Below are 27938 nucleotides of genomic sequence, written 5' to 3' on the forward strand. Positions count from 1 at the left end.
GTGAGAGGTGAGGGTGGAAGAAGAGGGGTTTCCAACCAGGGCAGAGAAAATAAGCAGAAAGTGAAACGTGCAGGAATGGGTAACCAGTCACATCCTACCTGTCTTTGCATTGCCTGTGCTTAGCTTGATGTGACTTTCATTACAGTGTCAGTGGTAACTCCAATAATAGGGGAGCTGGGGAAAGGACTGAAGATAGGAATTGAAGAGGAGGCTGAGGAGGGCAATGACAGCGAGGGAAAGTATGCGAGGGGACTCCCAGGTGAAGAGATGCAGCCCTTGCTTACTACAGACTGCCCTTCATTGCTTATCTGACCCAAGCAACATGCAGATGCTAGGAAAAACTGCTTTTTAAAGGGATGTGAATGATTTGATGCCATGAAAACAGAGGTGGTGCCTGGCTGCAGTCAATACAAAGCACTGAGAACCCTTCCTAGGCAGAAAATGTTCTGTGTTGAAGGTTTAGTATTTGGGCCTGAACTAGTCAGTAGGGTTCCTGTTGTTTTTTCTAGACTTTTGGCTTGACTCATTTGTGAGTGGCCTTTCTCCAAGAAAAATGTTATGCTGTTTCTATGGGATACACAACAAATCAGAAAGTTTTTTCAGGATCTGATAATCCTACTTCCCTTGCATGCCAGTGTATCCTACTATGTGATCTAGTAACTATGTGGTAGCTGCTGGTACGATATTTTGATTCAGCAGCCACCAAAACCCATGCATGTAAACACCATGTGCTGTCTAGAAAATATGGACAATCTTTTGAGTTTAGCAGCACATGAATTCCCTAAAGACACAAAGCCTGTCTCAATAAGACACGTGGTATGCTGTATATAGGCTCAGCCATACATATGCTAGAGAAGGGAAGACCTGAAGAATAGTACAAGATGCAAGTTGGTGTCAGAAGGTCTGAAAGATTAATGTCACTTTGCCTTGTTTCTGATACAGTACTATCTCTCACCAGGTTCAGCTAAGAAACTGGCTCTTTTACTGAGTTCAGTCTCTACACATTTCAGTGTTGATCTTGACAGTCTTGGTGACATTATCTGAAGCGATAATGAAGTGTAATTCCATAGTCCTGAGCTCTAGCTAAAGAAAACTTCGTTTCATTATCTTGAACCACCCCTGCAAATCTTCATGCAGAACCTGTAAGAAAAATTGTGTAAGGCATTGAAGCCCCTCCAAACAAGGAATATGATCATGGTGGCTTATAAACCAGGATGCAAAACTTCACTTTGACAGTTCCATGTGTAGACAAGTCATTTGATACCACACAGGCAATATTGTAAGCTTGTGTTTTATTTCTGGATCCCTGATATGGGAAATGGAAGATATACAGCTTGAGCTCTTGGAGCTGTACTTTGAGCAAGGACATATACCTGGAAAATTCAACTAAATTATGAAAGACTAGATTTAAAATCAGGACAGTTGTACAGAGAAAAATTCTAGAATAGTCCTTATGCTCCAGGTTAACACTGTCCCTTCTTATTCCAGAGCAATTTCCTTGTCTGCTGGGAATGCAAGCAGTTCTCTGCAGGACATGCTGAGAGCTGCCTCTCATTGCAATATGCTGAAGATGAATTAGATTTAATGTACTTCTAAGGTTGTGTTTGCTTATCTTTGTCCATTAGGAGAACAAATTCTGCACATCTTCCCTGACATATCTATAGCTGTAAAGCCACTATGTATACAGGCAGTAATACTGGTGAAAGGTCCTTTGACCTGCACAGCAGATTTAATTGTCATCTGGCTTAAGCCATCCTGACTAAATAATGATGTGGAGCAGGGTGTGTATATAGTATTCATTACTAGTAAATCTTCACACTTACAGTAGAAGTAGGGATGCTTTTTGCCTAACTCCTTGCTTTGTAGTGACTTCTGACTAGATTTCTGTCTATAACCTTGGTTCTTGAAAGAAGGCATTCTCACTTCTCAGTGCAGCCTGATGCTCACAGGCAGGCTTAATGTCTCAACCTACTTGGCTGCCATAGGAAAATGGCATCAGGTATACATCTAAGGGCTAATAAGTACCACTGGGATATTGCATGAAGATGTTCTCTCAACCACATCATTCTCTGGGACAGAAGTTTCTACAGGGGAGAGCTATTTCAGATGAGTCCTCCAGTGCCAATGGGAAAAACATAAGGAGAGAGTTTAAAATGGATTGAGAGGAAAAACATTTTCTTTAAACCAACTTGCTGAGTCTCCTACATTCCATTATGAAACATTTTCTAACCTCCAGTCTTTTTAAAGCAAGCGTGTGAGCCTGCCCCTTGCCACATAAAGAGCAGAATGTTCTTCTATTTCTATTAGAAGCCACCGTGCTTCACACTTTTCAGAAGGGTCCTGGTGTATTCCTGGTTCAGGTACCAAACGTGTCAACCCTCTGCTCCAAGGCAGTACCAATTGGCATTACTGCCATTACTGGCATTTTGTCTTGCTAAACCCCAGTGCTAATTACTGACTTAGAAGTGACAAAAACTTGTACTATATTAGGCTGTATAGTATCCACACTGCACAGGGATCCCTGGATGCTGATCTACTCTTTAACACAAACATGCTTAAATTGGGAACGCAGATGTGCCATATCCAGCTGAGGCTACAAAAATACTCTGTGTGGGAATTATTCATCCAGGGCCCCAGTGACAGCACTTTCTCTTCTAAAAACGGTTGTCTTCAAAAGCACCAAGGTCCCATCCTCTGAACTGCACAGACTTCTTAGCAGCCTAAGCCCCAGTAAGTTTTTCTGGTTGTGCTTGTGGTGTTTAAATAGATTGTTCTTTGAATGTGCTGCAGTGAAGGTACTTCAGGCCAGCATGTCCTAGCCATGTATGGGGCTTGTGTGCCTAGTGAGGGTTTTTTTTTGGGGGGGGGGGGGAAATGCAGGAGTACTGGGGTATGTTTTCTAGGACATAGTGGAGGCATCTGAGTAGTGGACTCTGGTTGCCCCAAGCAGAAGCACCCAGAGTTGAAGGCTCCTTGAATCCCAGTGCCTTCAAGATTCATTGCAGAGAACGTGCTCTCTTGGGTGCCCATGGGGTGCCCAGTGAATGGACAGGAAACCTGACTTTGAGGATACTGCCAGAGATGTTTGGACAAGATGGTGAAGGTACAGGTGAAGAAACAACCTCCTTGGCTAAAAATATTCTGATTGTTGGCTTTGTCTCCCCTGGGAAACAGGAGCTTTTCCCATATTCTTCCCTCCAAACATTTCTCTGATGTTGCAGTAGCCTCTAGAATGACGTTTCTCAGTCTGTTTTCTGAATTGCTGGTGGTTTATGCAATATCTGGAAGTGGTCAACAAAACAATTGGCAAAAAAATGGAGGAAAAAAAATTAAAGTGAAAACAAAGCTGCCCTGTGTGCGTGGCAGATAGAATGGGGTGTGGGGGGATGCATTTAAAGCTAAGCCTAACTCTTTGGGGAGCACTGCAGAAAGATTCTTTTTTTTTTTTAATACAAGAAAACTATTTTGACATTAAAGTATATTGAGGAAAAACTACTCTGGAGGCCAAGGAGGTAGATAGCAGTAAAAGAAACCTCATCTACTTTTTCTCCCAGTAAATGATTTTCTGCAGCAACCCTAAATACACTCTGTTCTATATGGTATATGCTGATATATCTTTTAGTTCTTCCAAACTGTTTTTACACAATTATAACCCAAGCTGACATGAACACCTGTAGAGCCTCCCACTGCTGTGATATTCAACTACTTAAAGGTCTGAAAGCATTTGTCCCCCCCAGGCTTTTTTGAAATAAAGATTTAATCTAATAATCATGATAAAAGGTGAAGTAACTGACCTAAGGTTGTACAAGAAATCTGTGACAGATGGGAAACTGAAAGCTAGTGACTTGAATTCAAGAGTAAAACATCTAATCTTTAATGACAACTACATTGTAAGACATGGGGAATGCAAACAAATTAGGGCCAGGCAAATTTGGTAGGCACTACGTCATCCCATTTTCTTTGCGCTAGCGGCTGTGTGCGTAGTCTTTCCCAAATAAAGAAGGAAGTTCACCTCCCATTAAGGCTATGTCATGTCTTCAACAGAGTAAGAACATGCAACCATATGGCTGTTGCCATGCAGCAGCTAATAAACTATGGTATGCAATTAATGCCTGTCCCACGATTAGTTATTTGTGTAACCCTCACTGAGCACTGTGTTGCACTTGCAAAGCGAAGTTCCTTGCAGATACAAAGTAGGAGAACCAAACCATTCGGTTGGGCTGATATCTAAGCTTTCATTTCATTGAAACCAACTGAGATGGCAAACCTGTCTCCAAAATCAGTGGCCCATAACATTAGTACAAGCAAATGGCTTTCTGCTGACATATAAAATATAACCTATAGAAGCACGCAAACTATACAAATGGTTTGTAAGAAAGGCAACAAGGAAAACTCCTCACAGAAAGTGCATTCAGGGAAAGCTCTTTAATTTTAAGGACAAACATTCCCCTGACTCATAACTACATTTAATTTCCATATGTTAGAGAAGGAGGAGAAAGAGGAGGAGGTTGTGGTGCAAATGAAATGGGAGGTTCCTCTAGCAAAAACTTCAGATGAGCAGTTGCTCCTTCAGGCATCTGCTTGTAGGAATATGCCAGACGAAAACTTTGCATCCATATGGTGCACTGCAAACAAGGCACTCGTCAGTATACAAACATCAGCTGATTTTTGCACATCTTTTTTGTTTGCCTTATAGCAAACAGTAGAGAGCATCCTCTAATCTCTGCTGGGGCTTGCTGGTTCTTACCATAATGAAAGAGGAAGCAGGAAATAAAAAGGTACTATATTCTTCAGGGGCTGGGAGAAGTTGAGGTAGCAAACGATTAAGTGACTCGCCAAGACCACACAAGGAGCAAGCTATTATTGATAGCGCTCAAGCTCCTATTTCCTAGTCTGTAGCTCTCATTAGTAGATATGGGACTTCTTGCATTAAAACTAGGAATGCTCTACATAAAGCATCATAAAACTTGGAAACTGCATCAGTGCACCCCCTGGATGTCCAGATAACCTCCTGCCTACCTATGCTTCTTATGGCACCTGGGAACATAGGCAAAGAACCTATCTTACAGCTCAGCTCCTCAAAATAAGCCACCCTGTGCTTGGGCACAAGTACGATGCACACCTTCTTGCTTTAATGACATAACACGTAGCCCTCTTAACTGAGGGACTTACGATATCAAGGCTGCATGTTCAGGTTGGTAGAGCTCTTCTCGCCCTACGTGGGTTTTGATAAGGATGTTTTAAAGTGCAGCAGTAAAACTAAAGTTTGGGTGTTTTTTTTACAGTGAGACAGGTCTAACTTTTCCTCTGCTTGGCTACAGTCAGATTAATTTTTTTATGCTTTAGAAATTAGTCCTAGGAATCTGGGTAACTGTTTAAAAAAAAAAAACAAACAAAAAACCACCACAAAACAAAGACACACACATACACAAAATGAACCAATAAAGCCTCCAACACTTTGAATAGCTCTAGCTTGAAATTTTGTTAGACTTCCAAATAAGCATGTGTGTGTTTGTTACCTCTCTTACAAGGGCTGTCTATCCCTGCTTCCAAGGTTGCCAAGTGAAAAGAACACCCTGTGGATGGCTAACTACTGTATGGCCCAGCAAGCACAGAACTGTGCCTTCCAGATAAAGTGCTCTTGCAAAGAAAGGAGCCTGGCAGAAGCAGAATAAAACATAAGCCAACAACTTAAGAATCACATTAAACTGAAATGCAACTGGCCAGAATTTGCTCTCTGTTTCACTGACATCAGTTTGTGTGGTCAACCCCTGTTGCAGAAGTTTCTAGATGATAGGCTTTAAGATACAATTCATCTGTTCAGCCTCAAGAAAAACCACCCCATACTGCTGTGACTAGTGAAAGGGGTCCTCTGCCAGGAAAACAAACTTCTAGTGTCATCGTTCTTTTTCTAACACCTGTGTTGGGACTTAAACAACCACTACAAGTGGCACTTGTTCTTTGATGCAGACCTTTGAAATAGATTAATTCCAGAAGTCTTTTTGATTTGTGGAGGCTGAATGCATATAGAATTATCTAGATGGCTGATAGCCAGTCTTGTTTAGTCACACTTTACTGCAGTTTTTTTGACATTTGCTCCCTTTACTGCAGCCCTGAGTGATAGCAGCAGACACTCTGAGAATCTCAGCTTTGTTTGAAAGTCTGTGGAGGTGTCTTCAGCCACCCTGATTACGCAGAAAAGTTTGAAAATGTTAAGCAAGTGTGTTCTGAAACTTCACACCAGAAAGCAAATAAAAAGAGTCTTAACAGCAGCTAATTGAAATGCGAATTTAAAACAAAAAAAGAAACCTTTTTTTGGGGGGTGGTCAGTAGTAGCATATGCTCAGGGAATTAGTTAGTCCTGATCTGATATTATTTAGAAGTCTGGAGTTAATAAGGAAAGGGTATCTTATAGGAAAAACATCAGCATGTAAAGTTACTGCGCTGTCTGTGTGATTTGCTCCCTGTAGCACAGGAGCATACGAAATGCCCTCCTGGGTCAGACCAGCAGTCCATCTTAGCCAAGCACTTAGTCTCTGACAGTGGCAACAGGAGATACTGTTTTGGGAGAGCATGCGAGCCCGGCTGCGCTCTGTGGTCCCCTCCCCTCCCTGAGAACTGTTGTATTAAGGATGTTACAGGGCACATCCATGAATTGCTTTCAAGATCCATTTCCAGATCTGTTATCCATGAACTTGTGTAAATCCTTTTATGATCTTGCTGATGCTGCCTGTATTTTAAAACTCTAGCACAGTTTCAGGATTTTGCTACCCATTCTGAAAGAAATACTTGCTTGTATCTGGTTTAAGCCATTCTTATACTAGTTTCATCAAGTGGCCTCATACTGTAGTATTCAATGAACCTTGTGTTCATTTTGCCTGCCATTTTAATGATGGGTAAAACTTGATCATATCTTCCCTCTACCTTTTGCTTTCTAATTGGGGAGTCCCATTTTCTTCCAGTGTCTCATTGTAAAGCTGCTGTTACATCCCTTTAATTTCTCATTCTCTTCTAACAACCTTGACTGCAAAGAAAATTCAGTCACAAATGAGCATCTCTGACTCTAGCCAGACTTCTAAGAGCTACCTATCCCGCAGAAGCATTTACAGAACTATGCATCACATGAGTGCAGGAACTCCTCTCCACCTTCCCCTTCTCTTACTCCATCCCCAGGGAATTTTCTCTATCATTCAACTTCGTGCTTGTATAACTTCTTCTATTCAAGGACTTCAAGCATTTCTCTGAGATTAATAAAGACGCCTCCTTGTATCTCAGCATAGGATGGTGAGCAAGGAACCCCAAAATGAGAGAAGTTTTCTCAAGCTTATATAATAAATAGCAGCAGAATTAAGAACAGATGCTAGAAAACTAGGACCAAAGTCTCTTGCTGTCAACCACGGCTCACTGGTTCATTTCAAGACACAATTTCTGGGTAACGTTTTAATGTGACATTATTTCAGACCTATACACCAACCCAACTTCAAGGTTAAATATTGAGATGTATGTATTTTTTCTGGCTGCTAATTAACTATTGGTGTAGACACACTTGGACTTTTGAACTGTCGTTCATTTGCTATGTGCATGTAAACATGATCCTTGTACTTGTATTCATATTAAAACTGTTCTTTTTAGCAGTTAAAATTAACTGAGAGTGTCTTTGAACATTCATGCGAACTTGTATGAATGACACTGCCAGTCAGATTATGATTCTCTGGGAAGTGCAAAAAGGCAAGGAGATGCTCTCTCCCTATATCATAGGAGGAAAATTACTAAATACTCTGTATCAAACTAGTAAAGCAATTAACTTTTTTGCTTCCTAAATAGACTTTAAGCCTAGTGCTCAAAAAGGTTCAAGCTCTTCCCAAAATCACCTGTATTTTTTCTTATACAGAAATATGTTGAGGGAAAATATCCATGAAGAAATAGAGAAATACTGTGACATTCTGGATCTGCAGACAGATCCTGTATCTTTGCTAAAGATCAGACTTTTATCACTCATTATAGATGCAAAATTAGTATGCCTCAGGTTAATATAAATACTGGTTTCATGCCCCTGCAAGCCACGGTGCAAACACTGAATCAATGCAGCTTTCAGAAAGCTTTGAGCAAAGCAAAGCTTTAAGCAGGAACAGGCTGACACAAAGGTATCCAGTGTGGAAGAACGTGTCCCCAAGAAAGGCAGTAGAGCTGCAAGACCCCCTTTCCACTGTCCTTCAGCAAGGGACATCTTGGAGGGAACAGAAAGAAAAGAGGTGGTAAGGAGGAGGCAGTGGAAATCCGTCAAAAACCTCCTTTGTAACAGTGTAGAAAGCCTAGGCAAGAGATAGGGTACTTCAGACCCTTAAACCCCTACATACAGGGAGAAATGCTGGAGTAGAGTTTTCTTTCACCTAACATACACTAGGCAACAATCAGAATGATTGACTTAACACTTGCATAGACCAGTGATGCTACCCTATAAATAGATCTTAGCTAAGTTTCCAGTTCCACATACTTAAGGGCTTAAGCAAACAAAGGTACAGTTTGATTAAGATATCATGGCATATGGGATCAAGAATGACATACCAACCTATGCCTTTTTCCTGATTTTCCTTGAGTAATGCCCAAACAAAAGTCCAAATCTGGATAAACTCCCAGAAGTTTAGGGTTTTGTCCAAAAAATCATTTGCTTTTCAAGAGTCTGCAAAATTGACCTTATTCTCACTGGGACAACAGATTTTTCCTCGTGGCAATTTCAGACAAGGTGAAAAATACCATTCAAACAGCTTCCTTTGGTATTGCAGCACTGAAGCAGAGAGTGGGGGGAACTGGGAGAAGGGGAGAGGAAGTTGTTGTAAAAAGAAATTGGGTTAAACTCACTTTCTGAGTGAACATGAAATTGAAGTTGCCCTTAAATTAATTATTCTCCCCACAGCTTGCTTCAGCAGCTACTGAACCCCAGAACGCTCATTTCATTCACTTGTTGCATTTGGGTGAAAACACACAGCAGAAGAGACAACCCATCCAGTTGTGTAGTAAGAGTCTGACTTAAGCTAGTTAATACTGAATATGAGCTCGTTTCAGTCCTGAGTTGTTCACTGCATGCACTTAATGCTCATCTGTGATGTGTCCCCACGCAGTACGTGAGGTTTTTTAATATAAATTTCCTAGTCAAAACTGTGCTAATGGTGTTAAATGGTGCCTACGTTGGTGGTAAATGTGGTGAGCTTTGAGGGTGGGATGCTTTTCACCCCTAGTCTAAATAAGGTGCAAGCAAATCCATCTGATGAGACTTATTTAAAAGATTCATCACACTGCTGCTCTTGCTGCAGTAAAGCAGGCTATAAAATTCCACCAAAGCTAAATAACAGTGTGCTGCTGAGCTGATGTTAATGCCAATGCACGAAGTGCCCTGCATTCATCAGTTGAGGCAGCCTAAACTGGAATCTCAAGCTTCCTTGCTGCTGTGTGGGTGCTAAATCTTGTGGAAGGCATTTGGATTACTGTCATTTTTTAAAGTCTTACAGGCATTTAGCTAAGACAAACACCTAGAAGTAAGATGAACACCTAGAATTAATTTAATGCACCAACAATAGTGTCTGGGCCTGCTGCTGCATGGTATGTGTGTACTCAGGGTATTAAAACTGCCTCCCAAGCTGCTCGCTAGCCTTACTTGAACACTGCATTCTAGCCCTGCACTAAAAAGTCTCTTTAAAAAAAAACAAAACAACCCCAAAAAACCAAACAAAAACCCCCAAAACACTCAGAGGCCACAAGGAACTGATCTCTCAACTGAAATGGATGAAAAATTAACTGCTCTCGAATGGCTTCTATCTAGGGCATTAGACAAAAGAGAAAAATAAATGATACCTTGATGTCCCCTTAGTGGCCTGTGTTTGAGAAGAGGCCTTACGAAGGCAGGCTTTTCTCTTTTAGCAGCGCTTCAGTTTCTTAAATTCATAAATAGCCCGTATAACCCTTGTGCTGTTTGAAAACTGGAACTTGTTTTGCAGGATTGCAGGCTCTGCCTGGGCTATTCAAAAGACTGAATATGAGCTCACAAAGCCCAGCTGCCAAAAGATACTTGGAGAGATATATACTTGTGTGCGTGCATGTATATCCATCTCCCTATGTGAGATACAATACTTATTGTATTTAACTTAAATTTTCTCCTGAACCAGTGAGGTAAACCTCAGCCCTGTGCTTTGGTTTATTTTTTGTGCTGGTGAGAGGTGCTGCCTGGCCTGAAGGCCCTTGAGACAGAAGACCTCCACTTATCCATAGTGTAATTACCACACAGGCAGTAGCAGGAGGGAGAACTCCCTTTGCCCACGTCTTGCGACCCTGCCCAGAAGCGTCTTTAAGTGGGTGAGGCTGATTCATTCTTTATTTCTAGTTGCACTGGATGTAAAAAAGATACAGAGTGTAAAAGCTCCATCAAAGCCCAAGCATGGAAGAGAGAAAGGCTCACGCTGATGTGCAGAGACTTGGATTCCACATGAGGTAAAGCGACTGAAATTTTGCCACTGATCTCTGAGGCTGGGAGCCACATTTTTAGCTTCCAGTATTGCTTCCTGAGACAAATCTGTTTCAGATAAACTAATGGAAAGGCAATCTTAATCCGAAATTGCTGTTTGCTTTTTGTTTCTTGGGATTTTTGTCTCCCATGCACTTCACTACTTCTTCAGAGTGCCTCTGTGCCAGCAAAAAGGAAAACGCAATGACAGCATGCCCACTTTCTTCCTTACACGGCTCCTTGAAAAGAAAGCTAGTCCTGTATCCAGAGCTGGAATGTTTTCTGTAAGGATAAACTCATGAGGGAAATTTAACTCCCAGCTCCAACACATGAAACGCAACTCAGGACTTTCAGAGGCATTGGCTTGTTACCAAAGATAAGTATACTTTCACAAGCATAGCAAAAGCATACCCTTGCTGACATGCTAACCCCTCTCTGTCATATTTTGAGTTCCTGCTTTGGGGACTGATGATAGTAGAATACCTGTGCAAAGTGGCTGCAAGAATATTTTTTAACGCAGACACAACCTATATTTTTTTCCTAACCTTGTTATTAGAAATGCCTGTATTACTTCTGTAGGCAACTTCCAGAAAACAAAAAAAAACAGCCTGAAGCAGACACCCAGCATGGAAATATCCAGCCTGAACAGTTAAATCTAAGCAATGTCCTAAGAAATTTAGAGGGGCCCTGGTACTACCCTGCTACTATTTAAGGGTATGTTAAATAGCATTGCTTCCAGCTCCACCTGTCAGACTGAAAATTGAGGCTTAGTCTGACAGATGACGCTCATCCTTGTCAGAGAAAGAAATGCAGGAGCCGCACTGACTTTGCTTACACAACTCAGCGTTTTGAGGCAGCACAGCTAAATAGTTCCGTTTATTGAACCTGTGACCCTGATGCTTTTTCCACTAGTAACTAGCATTGTCTCCTCCTTATTTTAGTTGCCAAAGCCCTCAACAAACCGCCTCTTTTTTTCCCCGCTCTGAGCAGGCTGAGCCAGGCTCATCTAGAAGTATCACATCACTGGTGAGCAGAAAAATGCTGCAACTGTGGGCATGTCCTTGCTGTCCTGCGATAGGAAGCGCGCTGCTAGGTGCTGGTATCCAGGAGATGAAGCCAGTAGGTTGTGGTAAGTCCGACTGAAAAATCTAACATGCTGATAGTGGCAGTTTAAACCACGCAAACAGCAGAAAGAGTCGTTGGTCCAAGAAGTCAGGGTCTAGATTGAACCGGAGAGGTCTGGCTTGGACTGCTGGCACAGCTACCACCTTGGTATCAGTTACTTCATGTCTTTGCCCAGTGCCTGTGCTCAGTATGTGAAATACGTGCTACTGCGAGGGTATATTAGTGCTGCGCAATTTGCAGTCTATTGCTGTTGCAAGGCAGGGGTGGAAAAGAAGTCTGAACTACAACTTTTTCAGATGATGAGCTTTTAGAGAATTTGTAGGAAGTACTCCAAATTCTGAATGCAAAAACAACACAGCACCTATGATTGAGGAAATAGCACCCCACGCTTTTGCCGAGGTCTATGGTTTTGCCTTTACAATGTCTGCTTTTGAGTGGTATTTTGTCTTTCAATTTGTTATACTACTTTCTGAGAGAGTCTGCTAGGACTGGGTGTGGGGACACCCCAGACTGCTGCTTTCCTCCCTGGGATGTGCCGTGGAGGGACAGTGGGCATGGCCCATGGCACAACACACCCTGCTCTCCATGGACCTGCTCCAAAGCCCACAGAAATAAACACATGCTTTTCCACTGATTTCTACAGACTTCAGATTGATCTCCAGATGCCTGTCAATACTTCTAAATTGTGGAAATATTGCTCTGGAAACTAAGTAATGATGCCAATTCAGAAAAGACCCAAACCAGTATGTTTCTGGAGGTGGGGAGGAAGAAAAGTCTCACTGTAAATCACTGCAGATTCTCCTGGATTGGTTCTGTTCAAGTCCTTGGAGTGGCTAAGCCTGAGGAAACCTGCTCTTAACTGAGAGATTAAAAAAAATAATCCCCAAACATTTACCTTCTCGCCCTTCCCTCAGCGAGTGTTTTGAAACCTCTGCTTTTCAAATCTCTCACAGCTGTTTCTGAATAAGGAGAACCTCCTTTAAACTGGGACCTCCCTAGTAGATTATCACCTCTAAGGACAAGAAAACAGTGCAGAAGTAGTGGCACCAACAAGCTGCAATTCAGATTGTTTGAAATCAAATATTACCTATATATCAATCTCCTTCCATCTGTGAGGGCCACAGCATTTGTTCAGGGCACTGTATAAGGTTATTTAGTCTAGCATTTTGTGGAATCTTGAATTAATTTAACTAATAATCTTTAATTTCCCATAACTAATATTCTTCAGCTTTGCAAATAATCCAGTCAAATTTCCATCTAGTTTTGAAGAATTGTAACTAAAGCTCACCTTTCTGTGACTTTGCTTTTTCATCTTCCAAGAGTATTAACTTAGATTTTCTTTTTAAAACTGTCTGCTTCTAGATTTCCCCCCGATATGTGCAGGATCTCCTCTGTGCAAGCTCTTAGTTTCTTTGCCAGTGTGTTTTCAAATCTTACACCCTGGTCAGAGGTAAAAGTATTCATGTTAGCAAGAGTCAGCAGAAAGCTCTGTATTTTTGTTCTGATCTTCATGTGAATTTACAAAAGGAATTGCATCTGTATTCTGCTATTCCACATGCTCTTATTAATCCCTATTCTTGCAAATAAGCCACTGCTGCACAAATTGTGCTGTTCATTTTAATGAGTTCAAATGCATAAAATTTGCTAGTTCTTATTAACACCCCTGTAGCACACTCCAAACATTGACTCAGCTAATGCTTTCAACTTAGTGCCATAAAGTTATATGTATTTGTTTTATTTAACAGGAAGTTACATAAATTTGGTTTTTTTCTTAAATACTATAAAAATTTCATAATTGTATTAGGAAAATAATTTGTCTTATAAAATGAGGATGGAGTTCCATGTGGTTAGACAGCATGTAGGAATAATCAGATATATAGAATGCAAACTCTGCTAAGAAGAAGGAAAGTTCAAGTGGCCCAGAGGACAGGATCATGACTACAGAAGTCATTTAGCTCAAAAGGCAAAGAAGGGGCAATTAAGCACCAGGGAAAAATTTTAATTTAATACACTCATGGCCAACAAGATCGTATTTTTCAACTCGGGAAGGGTCACTGCAGTCATCTACTCTGACCCCCTTGCAATGAAGGACATAAAATGCTTGTCACTGGGGAAATTAATTACTGAGGAATAAAATCCTAGGGGGTTCATGAGTTACTTAAAATTGGACAAGGTCTGCACTGCTGAGACTACTGCTAGAGAGCCCTGCACTGACTCCCTAAGAGTAGAGATAGTCCATACATGTATCTCACGTTACTGTCGTTCAGTTTCTCCAGGATTATTTAATATTGAAGTTTGGTAGCAAGTGCACTACCTATGTGATGATATTTAGGCAACAATGTTCTCCTTTCAAATGCATGAGTTGAAGGAGCTGCTGTGACCTGGCTTCTGGAGATACAGATGGTGTAAGTCCTCCTGTAGTAAGGTGGTAAATAACACTTGTTTTACTTCATCTGTGCACCAGAAAGCTTCAGGATGGTAATTTTTTTTAGAAGTAGTGGCTACAGAGTTGTGCTGAGATAACAAAATTCCTTGATCATGTCCCAGTGCTTCACTAAAGTCCTTGAGTGATATGAGGAGTTCACACATTAGTATCACTGCACGCTCCTGTACTGTGCTAAAACGTGTCCCAGTCCATAAGGCTTTTTCGGTACTGGCTGTCCCTCATGTGAAGGGTACAGGGATAAACTGAAGACAGAACAGTCATTGGGCATTCTACAAGAGACAGTTCTCATTCCCATAGTGACCCAGTGGCTCCATGCATTCATGCACTTTTCTCCTAGCCTGTTTTTGTGGGGTTCTTTTTTGAGTGTGGGGTTTGTTTTCTTTTGGTGTTTTTTTTTTGTTGGGTTTTTTGTTGGGTTTTTTTGGGGTTTTTTTTAGAATAGCTGAAAGCCAGCAGCCCAGGAACTTTGCTTACAGGAATCAAACCTGCATCTCTTGGGTCATGTACCACCACTTTTACTGTGATGCTAGCCTTGCTCCTCAGAAAGCCTGCAATCCAACAGGGAACTACAGAATGTCACTCAGTGCTCTAAGCTTCAGGCAGGTAACTTTTTCTAGATGTCAATATTCAGATTCAAAAAAACCCCCAACAAACCACATTCATTTTGTTCTCCAAATAAAAGAGCAACATCATTAAGATGATCCCTAGGACTCTTCAGAAACTGTAGAGGTGCAACTGAATTATGCCTTACAAGAGAGACCCATGTGCAAAACTAATCCCACTGGTTTAGTACTCCAGGAGGCACACCCAGCATCCTATGTTCGTGACTGCCCTGGAAACTTTTTTCTGAGCAGAACAGTTTAGGATCTGAGAGCATTTCTGCCATCAGCAGGTTCAAAGTGTTCTGAAATGTCATATGAAATATGCCTTTAGAATGTCACAGGAGTGTAGAGCCCCAGCTTCTTAAGAGTCGCCTATTAAAGCGAACAGAGAAGTCCTGGAATTGCACAGTGATTTAGTACTTTTAACACATGATGTCAGTCTGCCCACGCTTGAAACTAAAGACTTTTTTCCATCTGCTATGTCTTGTTATCCAAAAAACACAAAAGCATTTTAACCTTCACCAAGAACAAGGTATTAATGGGAATGAACAGAAAATGACAGTGCACAGTTGAGCTTCAAGGTGTTTTAATCATGAACATGTTTCCCTAAGCCCTGTTCCAACTCCTGCTGTTGGTCATTGTTATTTTCCCTGCCTTTCTGAACAACATGAATGTCAGCTACCTCCTGTGCAGAAACTAGAAGTAGGATCTGAGGTGGCAATGTACTGTTTTAACGTGGCTGTGAAGGTCACTCTTCTGTTGAGTTCCCTGCTTCTATTCGCAGCCAGTCCAGGTCCATGCTGCAGCGCTGGGAACAAAAAGTAATACTTGCTGCGCTCTCATGTGCAACAAAGTTCCTCACACTTGACGGTATTAAAATTTTCACAGCTTGTTAGAAAGTATCATTCAGTAAATGTCTGGCAATTGAAGAAATGCTATAAAATGAGGCAGGCAAAATTATTTTAGGTGATTTAAAAAGTCTTTTAGATACAGACCTAATGTGAAGCGAGGTGTATGATACTGAACATGAAATTAGTCCTAACAATATTGAAGCTTTGTTCAGCTGGGTCTAGAGACCTCCTGCAGGCAAATTATTATACTTTTCATACCTGTAAGGTGCTAAAAATCAAGAAACTGCTCTAGGGTCATTCTGCATTTTCCACGGTCTGTCTCTTGCCTCATCTTCAAAGGGATGTCAAGCAAGCCTGCTCCAGAGCTGATGCTTATTGTACCATGCAGCCCATGATTTTACAGATCAATATATATCATAGGTGCTACAACTGCTTAGGAAATAGGCAACTTTACTGAGGTTTCAGCATGAAAATAAAATAGGAGAATGAAATTCCTGTAGAGGGGGCCTAGGAAAATAGAACAGGCAAAGCTCCTTTCTTAGCTTGGAATCCAATGTGTCTGCCTTTTCAAGCAGGAAAGAGTGGAAATGGTGCATGATCTTTTCCTTGGAGCTCTAGAAGTCTGCAGAACTATACATAAGACCTGTCCAAACTATGCAAGTATTTCTTATAGTACAGGTTCCCAAACTCCTCCCAACATACACTGAGCACTATGTGAACTTCCACTGGTTTCCACCATAGTGGTGCTGAGTCAAAGCTCAGGTGCCTCTTTCATGCTAGAGCCTAAATAAAAAAAAAATTAATGAAGAAAACAGTCATACTGAGTACATTTAAAATAGAGGTAGTTTGTTTCATGAGAGAGGCTTGGTTGTTTCAGGTGCCAGATCAAACTGAAAACAAAAATCCCCAAGAAATTAACAAAGTGATATTGAGGATGCATGGTTGGGGGTGGTGAGAAATAGACTGCTTTAATTACACTGAACACTAATGAAACAGTATTCTTGCATGAGATGTACTTATTTGAGGTTACCATGGGGCATTGAAGATTAATTAAAGGCAAGATCTTGATTTCTTAGCTCAGCCAGTGCTTGCTTTCATTTCAGTGAGACAGTATCAGTTATATGAGGAAGAGGGTGGTCAGCTGGTGCTTCCGAACAAGACTGCCTCTCCCTGCGAATGGGTCTGAACACTCCAGTCTGGTCAGTCACTTGCTTTCAAGCAAAAAAAATGAGCCTGGATTGCTTTTTCTATCATCGACTTTTGTGTCACTTACTTTTCATGTCTTACCAGTACAGCCCATTAATGAATCCTTCTTCCATTGACACATACTGGGGAGAATTTTGATTTACATTTTTCAATTATCAAATCTCAAAAGCATGGGGCTTTCTGCCCAGTTTGGATTGTTTTCCATCTATGGCCAACCTATGCTCATTAGCCTGTAGCTGGATTATTCACAGTCCTATGCCCAAGTCTATTTCTTTAGTCACAAAGTCATCAATAGGACATGGTATATGAGTAATTGATAATTAAAATACAGTAAGCTGTGCCCTGGATAAAGTTGTCTCTTGTTGCCTTCAACCTTTCTGCCTGCAGCTCTTCAGAGGCAGGTGTTGTTCTTTCAGGACTGTGCACCTTTATGGGACAATTGCTGTGCTCCTTGTTCTTGTCAGCAAGGTAAACATAAATAAAACAAAAGAGTGGACATAAGGCCAACATGTGCAGTTGCACTTGCTAGGATATGAATTACAAGAGCTCTTGATCCTCTTACTTTAGTGATTTTGTTGACTGTGGTCAGGAAATAAGGCAAATTCCTCAGCTCCCTCTTGCAGCAGGGGGAAAGGTGATTGCATGGGCACAGCACAGCAGCAGGAGGTAGGCAGCCCACTTCACACTCCCAGCTTTGTGAAGAAGCTTGTTTGGCCAGATCCTCAGCTGGGGTAAGCAGGCATCCACTGCCAGAACGGGTCCAAGACCACACGTCACTGAAGGGCAACTTTCTAAATAAATACATAAATAAGGACACTGATAGTCCTCTCCTCTTTGATAATCTCGTGACCTACCTTGCTCCCTGTAGATAAAGGTCAAGTTTTCTTAATTGGAGATAAATTTCCTGAAACTTTGCCTGGCAATAGATCTAACAGACGTGGACTTGTGGGACAAACTCATGCTGTGGATCACTATTAAATTATTTCATGTTGGAATTCAGCCTGGAGCAGAACCAGCTTCAGTGTATGTAACCACAAGCATCCAGTTGGGTTAAGCAATAGTGCTTGGCATCACAGATTCTGCCACTAAGGTTGGTTACACAAGGTGTTTGTTTTGGCACTCATACTCCCATGCCCCACGTTTTGCAGAGTGTGGGGTTTGGGACTTTTTTTGTTTGTGCTTTTTTCCTGCTCCCCATGGGTCTAATACTGCATTCTTCTGTGGTGACTCTCCAATATATTTCTATTTATTCTGCAGCCCTATTTCAGTGGAGAAATAAATAGCCCACTCCAATTTTTTGGCTTCTACTTTTTCTTGCATTTCCCTGCTCCGAATGTCAGACTTGTAGTTCTCACTTGTAAAGCTCCTCAAGGGCACAGGTCAACTGCTGGGTAGGTCAGGAAAAGATCATGGTCGACAGCTCTGCGTAACTGGCTTCCGCTGAGTCGGATTTTTGTTTCCCATGGCAGGCACAGAGATAAGCCACTGAGCCCTCCAGAGTAGGGTTGTGCAAATCTGTGATAGACTGCATTATAGTTATACTGAGAGTATATATATAAGAAGCTTTGGCAATGCCCAAGTCGCAATTCCCTTGGTGACTTGAGACTATCAGGCTCCTCCTTCCTTCACCTCGGTTTCCATATTGGCCACTTGAGGATAGTCATGGTGGCGTGCCTTGCGGGAGGGTCATGGTGGTGGCCCTTGTTCCCACAGCCCTTTGGAAAGCTAGAGTGCTGTTCAAGTGCTAAAGAAATTCCCTCCCTGGGAGAGTATATCCTGTGTACTCTCCAGTTGCATCCTTCCAGCTTGAAAACTTTTCAAGCCACTTATCTAAACAGTTCCCACACGGTAATGCATCGCTGCCCCGGGCGTCTGCTCTTGCTTGTCTGCAGCTTCCTTTCCTCTGACCCCTGCGTGGCAGCAGCAAAACAACCTGTGAACATCAGGAGCTTCATGTGCTTTCAAAACCAGGCTTGATGTTTTCAACATATTCTCTCATTTTCCTGTGCGCAGACTGCTGTCTAACATTTCTGGGAAGGCAGCTGGAGACTCCAGCCAATTTCTATGGCGTTTTAGAGCTGCACATATGTTTAATATATCTACTACTTCCTTCCCCAGGGCTTCATGCTTCTCTTGCCATTCATCTTTTCATACTGTATGCATAGAATATGAGTTATCTACAGCGTCACTAGCATAATATATGGCGTTTCCCAACACCTACATGGCAAATCCATCAGAAACTAACAGCTGCAGACTAACTCCAGCAGAGTGAATGCTCTACCTGGTGGGAAACAATCATAAAAAGTACTTTTCCCATTCAGAATTATGAAGAGGCTATAGAAACAGATGCACCTCCCTTTGCAGTTATTTTTCTGACTCTAGGAAGAGGTAGGAGTCAATGAAATCGGGGGAGCTGGTTTAATCTGAGGCGAATGGAAAGAAAGGCTAGTTCAAACAGCAGGCCAGGTTGAGAGCTGGTGAGGTGGGAGCCCCATAACCAGTGAAGTGGCAATGGGGAGAGCTCATGGCAGCGCCCCGCAAACTGCGTGTGGAAAGGGAAGGAAAGCCAAGGGGTGCCTTCTCCCAAAGTTGTAACTCTGCAGCAGCAGGTAGAATAAAAGACTGTCAGTAATGCAGAGCAAACACAGACTTGGAATAAAAGCAGCAAATGGATGAGGATGCTGTAGATGCCTTGTCCACTGCTAACTTACAGGAATTTTTCCACTCTCCTGCTCACCACAGTGTTGGGAGTGCCTGCCAGGTGTGTGGTGAGAGGGTACACCTTCAATCAACAGCAGTTAAAGACAGCCCTATAACCACAGCTCGGCTGAAGCCTGAAGCATTTTGTTGATACTCCTACTTTAAGGCAGTGTTTTTTTCATATAGTTACATATTTATTTTTGGGTGCTAAAAATGTAAAAGATGCAAGGGTGGCACAAAGATAAATGCAGAGAAAGAAAGTTTTCTTGGGAAATACAGACATAACTTGTTTCTCCTGCTCTGCCACAAAGCCAAAATAGGTACATTTACCCACTTCTATGACCAAGGCTAGCTATGTAAAGATATTATACTGCTTCCCTTTTTAACCCGCGTGAACTGTCTGAAGCAGTCAAAGCTTGGAGCATCCTCAAAGTCCAAGCCAGCGAATGGTTTCCAGGACAGTAGGAACCACTTCAGGGTGGCTGTTCTTTGCCACATCACATCACTGCTGCCAGGTCAGCTCGTTTGGAACTCATGCACTGAGCCTTTAATGATGCACTGACAGTGTGGGCAAAGAGTAACGGAGGAGCTGGAGATGAGAAACAGAGATGGGAGGAAGCACTAAGTGAGGAGGCTGAGAAGGCAACTGTAAATACAAAGTTTTCATGTAAAGTACACAGCAGAAGTGATTCCACCATACACAGACTTTAGGAAACATGTACTAAACTGGCAACGTGAAAAAGAAGGGTGATAGCTGAGAAGAAATGAAGCAAAGAAGTATATGCAAGGCAAGGGGTAGGTGGGGACTCCAGATAGCAGGGAGGTAAAGAACAAGTTTGTGGAAGAATAAAATCTTAGCATTTCTGAAAGGGTCCATTAGGGTCAGCAGCCTAGGAGACACCAGTGCATTCAGTGACCGGGTAGGGAACAGCAAACTGGCCAAAACAGTGCAAGGCTTTGCAGTAAGCCGGCGAACAATTCCTGGGACTCCAGCAGGAAGCTTTTTGGTTGTCTTTCGCAATGACTACAGGAGACAGAAGTGGGCAGGATGGCTATCTTATCAAGGCAAGAGCTGCGGGGGGTGGCTGGGCACAGGCCTGGAGAAAAATCTGTGCTGCATGCATAAATCTTGAATCCTGGCATTCCTTCCTTGGTAATCAAACAGCAGGCTATATTTAGCTCAATCTAAACAGAAACAAAGAACAGCAGGACTAGTCTTAGCTCTAACAGCTGCCACCAGCTGCTGGGAGGGGACGCAGGTAGAGCAGATGTCAGATGTAGTTAAATGAGATGGAACAGGGAAGGCAGCTATGCTTGAATGAACAAGTTGGCGTTTGGTTAGAGAAATTCTGCCTTCTATTATTTCATGGTTAGCCAGAAGGAAGATTGAATGTCGAGCAGAGCATGAATGCTTTCTACACCAATTGCAAGGCTATAGTGAACTATGGACAGGCAAATAAGCAGAGGAAAGGGAGGGCGTAACAGATAGAAGTAGACCATCTTGCCACTCAGAGCAAATGCTTGTGTGTCTAGCCCAAGTTCTTGGTGTTCCCTCTCTTCAGTGTTAACATAACAACAATCAACAAAGGCAGTTTTGAGAAAGTCCAGGAAAGACTGGTTGTCACACAGCTGCTGACTGAATACTATACTGATTGTATCTGTGTGGTAAGGCTAGGGGGGCTTTTCCAAGTGGTTGCCCCCAGGTACTGCTGATCCCAGTACAGCCCTGCACTTGGTTATTATTGTACACCCTGCCTGGCCCCAAAACTGTCCACTACAACAGCAGCCCCTCTCCTTGCTGGCATGGCAAGGACTCTCAGGGCCACACATTCATGGGTGACAGCGACTTTTTTCACTGATCCATGAACCCAGGGCTCACCCTCTGTATAGGCATCAGCGTTACCCACTGGACAGAAGTGTGGAAAGGTCACGTGAATGCAACTGGTTGCTTGCAATATTACCTGCTCCACGGGGACACATTTACATGCTTGCTGGGGAGAAATAATCACAAAACCTCATCCAGTGTGACCTAATTACTGTTATATTTCTGCCAGTACATATACACATGCATGCACAGTACCTCAGTGAACCTGTACCTGGTTGAAAAGTGTAAAACCAAAGGATGCAAAAAGTGGGATTGTTTAATGAGTACTTTACCAGTGAAATATTAGGGAGAATTAATATAGTGGGTGTTAAACTTGATCACTGAATAATTGCTTAAGCATCTGGTTGTCATTGCCATTCTTAAGAACAAAGGAAAAAAAGCAACTCATCTACTCCACCAGTGTAAAAAAACAAACAAACAAAAAAACAAACCAGAAAATCCACAGTCTTCTTCCACCCACATTTTTGGATTTCAGAGACACCTTATTACAGTAATCTTCCCTAGATAAATCAGTTGGGATAGCATGGACTTTGAAGCTTTTGTGGTAGCTTTCCCTGCCTTACTAGCAGAGCTATGAGCTTGATGACTAATCGCTCCTTAATAACTCATGTTTCCTCCCCAAAAGTCCCTGAAATGAAACTAGTGGGGGAAAACATATGAGCAGGGATTTGTGAAGTAGAAAATCACTTTGAAATGGGCTTCTTTCCCAGTAACCCGTATGTTTTTTTGAATGGGGGGTGGTGCTGAATTCAGTTCTATTCCCCACATGCCCAGACCTTGCAACTGGGAAGTGATCCCTGTTAGTGTATTTCAGACATATCCCCAAATAATGAAAACAAAACACAGATTTGTTGTAGGCCTCTTTGGCTTGGTTGTTGCTTGAATTTGTTCCGTAGGAACTTTCAAATCCAGATATCTTTCTCTTAAGTATGTTCCTCCATCCTGGGTTAGACAGGGAAAATAGCGTAAGCCAACAGATACAAATCTATGTCTACTCAGGACTTTCCCAACTGTGACACTAAAATGATTGAAGTTAGTGAGATCTTAATTTCTGAGATGGGACAGGCTCTTTGCAGGATGTTGTTTACTGATGCCACTTTATCGATCACCCTCTTGCCCAAACACAAGCATCTGAGCTATAGCTGGATCAAAAGATCGACAACAGCCCTGCGTCTCATGTGCCTGATTGCATAAGAAAATGATTTGCATAGCTGCCTAGAAGCAGATGCATATTTACTGGGGGGAGCCTGTGGGAGCTTTAGTTTCTTTCTGTCATTTAAGCACCGGTAGAAACCACACACACTTCCATGTCACATACGATGGCTGCAGCTGCACGACCCATCCAGACAGATGAGAAGTGCATCTGCCTCTGTGGGCACACCATACACGCTAACCCAGAAACTTGGAGTACTCAGCCTGGCACACACACACACAGCGAAAAGGCAAGTTGGACAGCACATAGTGCAGCTGGACATTCTCTCTTTTTTGGCCAAAATATAAAGGCTCCTAAGCAGAGGTATTTTGAGCATTCATAGTCAACTGAATTATGAGTTGGAAAAGTATGAGCCGTGCAGCGCTATCCAGTACATGCCCTTCTTTTCTCCTCCTGGTTCATACATTTTCACTCCTCTTTAGCTTTCTGGGCACGTACTGTACCTTGTAATGACATGGAAGAACAAGGCCTGTAAGTCTTTATTAATTGTTACTACTGTATTTTTAAAAGGAGCTATTTAGGAAATTCTAACTTTTGTTACCATAGGAGTGAAGCTGTAGGATTCATCAGAAGAACAATTTAAACAGCAATGTTTAAGTAATTCATATCAACTTTAATTCCCCGCTCCCTCCAATCTCCTCTTGGACATGAAGAAAAAGACTTTAAAAGCTCTCTGTCCTTCTCAGTGCCGCTTGACTGTAGCCCAAATTAGGAGGTGCAGCCCTGTTATCTATAGCAGGGCTTAGCAATGTCCCTTCCCACCCACAGAGCGTCTCCTCGTCTTCCTGAGTGAAAGAGCAGCAAAGTGCTCCTTGGCTCAGGCAGAGCTCCGCATCTGTTTTTTTTCAGCTAGTTTAAAGTAAAGTTTATGCAACTTCTGAAGAGTAAGAGCTGGGTGAATGGAGGAGCATCCAGTCCACTGTACAAGAGCAGGTTGGGATGCTCGTACCTGATGAGCTTGCCCAGATGAGCTGACCAGTGATCTGCTACTCAGTGTAATTCTGAACTAAGTGCCTTACTAGAGGCACTTTCTGAGTTGGCTTGCTCCTCCTCTTCTAGGAGGTTTAGGTCTACATTAAGTAAAAACCAAAACAGGACAGGTGAGTTGATTAGCAGTTCTGCTGGCCTTCTCCAGCAGGCAGGAGGAGACAAGGCAAGGAAGGAGAACAGCAAAGAGCTGGCACTCAGACTTGCAATTCCCCCCATTTGTTTTTTAAACCTTTGAACCATGGAAACGTGACAAGCAGCAAGAAAGTGGAGAGAAGTTTTGTTTTCCCTGGCTTTAACGCTTTTTTGAGATGCTATCACTATTCTGACTTGTGAACAGTGTTCTGGTTTCCCACCTCATGTTGGGAGAGTCTTGGATCAGCTGGGACTACTTAGTAGAACAAGCAGCCTTGCACCCCATTAAACAGATGTCTAGCATTAATGATGAGATAAGGATGTTCCTCAGCTCTCACTAACAGTAACAGTTCTATTGGCTTTCACGGTGTATGAGGGACAGCTTTAATTCTCCGCATGTCCTGAAGCACAACACTTCCTTTCTTCATAGCTGCTTTGACTCACTGATCCAAAGTCCTGGTCAGGAACTGGAAGAGGAGCCTCTCCAGGATATTACAATATGTGTCTGTAAGTTCACAGATGCCGTCAGGTGGTGAAGCCTCTTACAGATTAAGAACCTAATGTCTGGCTCTTCCTCAGCAAATGAAGATGAGCCAAGCAAGCAAGCCAGCGACCATATTTTGGCATGACTTTCTGGCAATTACAGTGGCCTTATTTATCACCCAACGTCTCCTTTTCATTGCACATATCTAGCGTGCTCCAGCGTTCTGCCTTGCATTCTTGCTTCTGGAGTCTGGCTTATCTTGCAGCTGTCTGGCCAAGCCTACTCTAGTAACCTATGGCCACAGGATCCTGTCTCAACAATGTATTACAAACTGGTCACAGGGATAGGGAATTGCACAGCTACACTAAAAAAAAGACACCATCAACACTAATCTAGTAGGGCGCTTATCCGCCAAACACAGCTATCTGGAGACTACTTTGTGTCCGGCTCTGCTTTTAGCAAAGGTATAACAGCACTTCCACAGCTCCCACTGTTGCTACTGTTGGCTACAGGCAAATTGGTATTTTCAGACACACTTCCCCCCCCCCCCCCCTTATTTCTCTGGAGTTGGCCGAGCTGTTGAAACTGGATCCTTTTATGGGAACGTACAAGAGGGGTTTTCATAAGCAAGCTGGAGATTCTGGGAGGCACAGTTGCTGCTCTGTTGAGGTAGCCGACAGCACTCTGTAGTGTCTCCACACTCCTAAATTCACCTTGTTGTGCTGCCCACTTATTTGCACCTTCATTTCCACACAATTTCACATGCATGGTCACAGTCAAAAAGAGGGGACCTTAGTCATATTTTATGTAATATTTCCTTGCATCTCAAATGGGAGAAAAAGAAAAGAGACAGGGGGAAGACTCTGAAGGACTAGGATGTTTTTATTGGCTTTTCATTAAAAATTATCTCCTGCCCGGTTCCAGGACTACAGGAAAACATTTTTACCATAAAATCCTAGTATATTGAAGTCTACAAAAAGGATACAACAGGTGAAAAAGGTTCTTGTTGATCCTATGCTGGTGAGGCATTTTAACTGAGCACTTAACTGGTAGTTTTGTATTTTTTAAATATAAGCTCTCAAATGATTAGGAATATCAGGGCAAGGGGAGTCTCTTAGTGTTTCAGTTTTCCTGCAAATACTTCAACATGCTCTTGCATTATTTTGAATCCAGCCAAAAGACTGGACAACCACAGAAACCATCAACCAAATGTAAGACAAACCAAAGCAAGAACCACTGAAGTTACTCACAAAACTTGGACAGGACAGTGAAATACAAATACAAAAGAGGGGTGGGGTGAGCACAGCAGGGGAGAAGGAACAGTTTAAACTTATCCCAGTATATTATCAGCATTCCCTCAGGTATTTTATTCAAAAAGGTAGAATTTAATCTGCATTGTCTTTGCGTAAGCGGTATAATCTCTAACAACCTCTGCCTCACATATGCCTTTTTTCCTGAAGGCTGACAGAGCTACTTCACTGAGAGTGTTCTGGTAAAATACCTTCTGGGTAAATGCACTTTTATAAACAACCCGATCTGAAGTTAACAAAACTATCTGGCCCGTAAAGCTATAATACGTTTATGGGCCAGAACCTTGGCCCTTCTAATACAAAAGTTACTTTGGGGAACTGGTGCTGGTTGGCAGCAGCTGAGAGTCTAGCCTAATGCTCTTACCAGTACATCCCACGTCCTGGCTTGTCTTGTGCAGATTTCTCTAAAATAAATAGTACCTTAGAATTCCCAAGCCCGTACAGGAGTATGATTAGACTCAGTCTCTTTATTTCCTCAAGCCTGTGGTGCAAGGACATGTTGGAGTGGTCCTGGAGCTCTCAAGTTAACGCAACACCACTGAACTACCCGAGAGAGCCTGCAACCCTCGTGTTATGCTCCTTGTCTCACCAAAGGAAAGGCTGTCTGTAGAAATGGATTTTTAACATTTATGCCTCCCCCTTGTGTTTCTACCATATGAACTCACCAGACTACATTTGTTTCTCAAAAGAAAGATCTCTCCAAATGCAAACTTTACACATCCTATTTTCTTGGTTTCCAGGTAAATATGTAAATGCAAGAGAGCACTGAGAATAAAAATTCATCACTGAAATCAACTGGAATTACAGCTATTACCCAATATTTAATAGAGGATCTTATCCTGGAGGATAGTGAGCATAATATAGATACCTTCATATGAAGAGACAAATTAAATATTACTAATTCTGTTCCAATGGAAAAGAGGAATCTTGCTACTCACTCAATGAGAAGTGGGATTGAGTTGGGGTGGGAAGTTTGTTTTGTTGTTGTTTTTAAAGTGATAAAAGTACTTTATTGTGGAGAACCTGGAGAAAATAGCGTGGAAAGCACGGCAGAGAGAACTCCTGGCCTGACCCTGACTTCCCTGACAAGAATAAAGTCAGAGCTGTCCCTTTGTACAAAGAGTTTGTCTGCACACAGGGAGCAAAAAGTTACCTGATGACAAGCATAAGAAAAAATCAGACGACAAACATACCTGACTTGCCCACGCCAGCTCGACCAAAGATCGCCAGCTTCACTTCTGCGCTCTTAGCCATGCTGGAAGGAAGGGAGCGGTGACAAATTCACCCGATTATCAAAAGTGAAGCAGAAGAACTGTTCCCAGCTCCTGTCTTCGGCTTCACCGTGTCATTGTGACGTCAATGCAGAGCCTGGGGAAGAACACCACGAGGATGGAGCTGCAAGGAGCCAGGCTCTCCCTCAACCCCCCTTTTTTCTTTCCAAATAGTCATGATAATTGATGCTACGTTCCCACTTTAAACACTGCAGTAACACCACTGACACACTTGGCACTGTTCATACAAAACCTACCTTCAGCTTTCTAGCTCTCGCTGTTTGTTTCGCACTGGCACCGTAATATTGCAAAAGGCACTTATCCCAGAGTACCTGCCTCACAAGGTTCCTTATTCTTTCTTTCTCTTTCAGCTGCATTTGCTCATATTTACTGTATTTGCCTCAACTCCAACAAATTAGTTCTTGTAGAATGTATTTAAAAGCCACAAGCACTCACTAATAGTGCCTGCAGAGACCTGATCTTTCCTCAAGCCCTCTAGTTCCAGAAAGGTTTCAATTACTCAGCTGCAGTTGCCTAAAAACCTCTAAGCACTTGTACCTTGCCCATTCTGCTAAACAAATCCGTACGCAGAAGTTCTCCAGTGCTCCTTGTTTAAGCTGCCTCGGCTCATACATAAACATTCGGCAAAGCATGGGGTTAGAAAAAGGATGCCAGAATTTCTGGTAATACGCTTTTAATAGGCCACATGGGAATTATCTATATTCACAGCTTTGCTGCGTGACCTTGAGCAAGTCACCTGACACTTCTTCTGCTTGATTTCTCTAACCCGGAGAGTAAAAATTATAACAGTACCCGTCATTGTAGCATGCTTTAAGATCTTGGGCGAAAAATGGCAACTGTGATGGTGATGATGATCCTCAGCCCTGACTAAAACATCAAAAATTCGGTCTCCCTTTAAAACGGGGTAGAACTTTACTTGCGAATGCAACCTGTTATGAAGGTTTGCTGCTGTGCTAAAGTGTCCGCTTTAACCGTAAATTCTAACAGTGATGTAGGAAGCTCTCTACGTTAATATTACCTGGTCTACAGCAAAATGCATTTAAAAGTTGTCTCTTGAAATAAAAGCCTGCAGCTTTTGCCTATTAAAAAAAAAAAAAAAAGCAGCTTGTAAAAAGAAAGAGTAAAGACACTGTACTTGGAGAAGGGTCCCAACTCGTCTCTGACGCCTTTATGCTCCTGATTCGTTTTGCCTAAGAGCACGTATCAG

At 42.3% G+C, this 27938-nt stretch overlaps 1 protein-coding gene across 2 annotated transcripts in view; it reads right to left on the minus strand.

The window, feature by feature from the left end:
* Positions 1-27938, minus strand: part of RERG (RAS like estrogen regulated growth inhibitor) — a 111664-nt gene that overhangs the window by 83098 nt on the left and 628 nt on the right. The window contains exon 2 of one of the 2 annotated variants that reach the window (XM_069807803.1): positions 26633-26807. In XM_069807803.1, coding sequence (XP_069663904.1) covers positions 26633-26693 — 61 coding nt within the window. In that variant the 5' untranslated portion in view covers positions 26694-26807. The remainder of the gene's footprint in view (positions 1-26632; positions 26808-27938) is intronic. The other variant, XM_069807804.1, reaches the window with a different exon arrangement.

This window comes from Haliaeetus albicilla, chromosome 19, assembly GCF_947461875.1.
Source record: "Haliaeetus albicilla chromosome 19, bHalAlb1.1, whole genome shotgun sequence".
NCBI lineage: Eukaryota > Metazoa > Chordata > Aves > Accipitriformes > Accipitridae > Haliaeetus > Haliaeetus albicilla.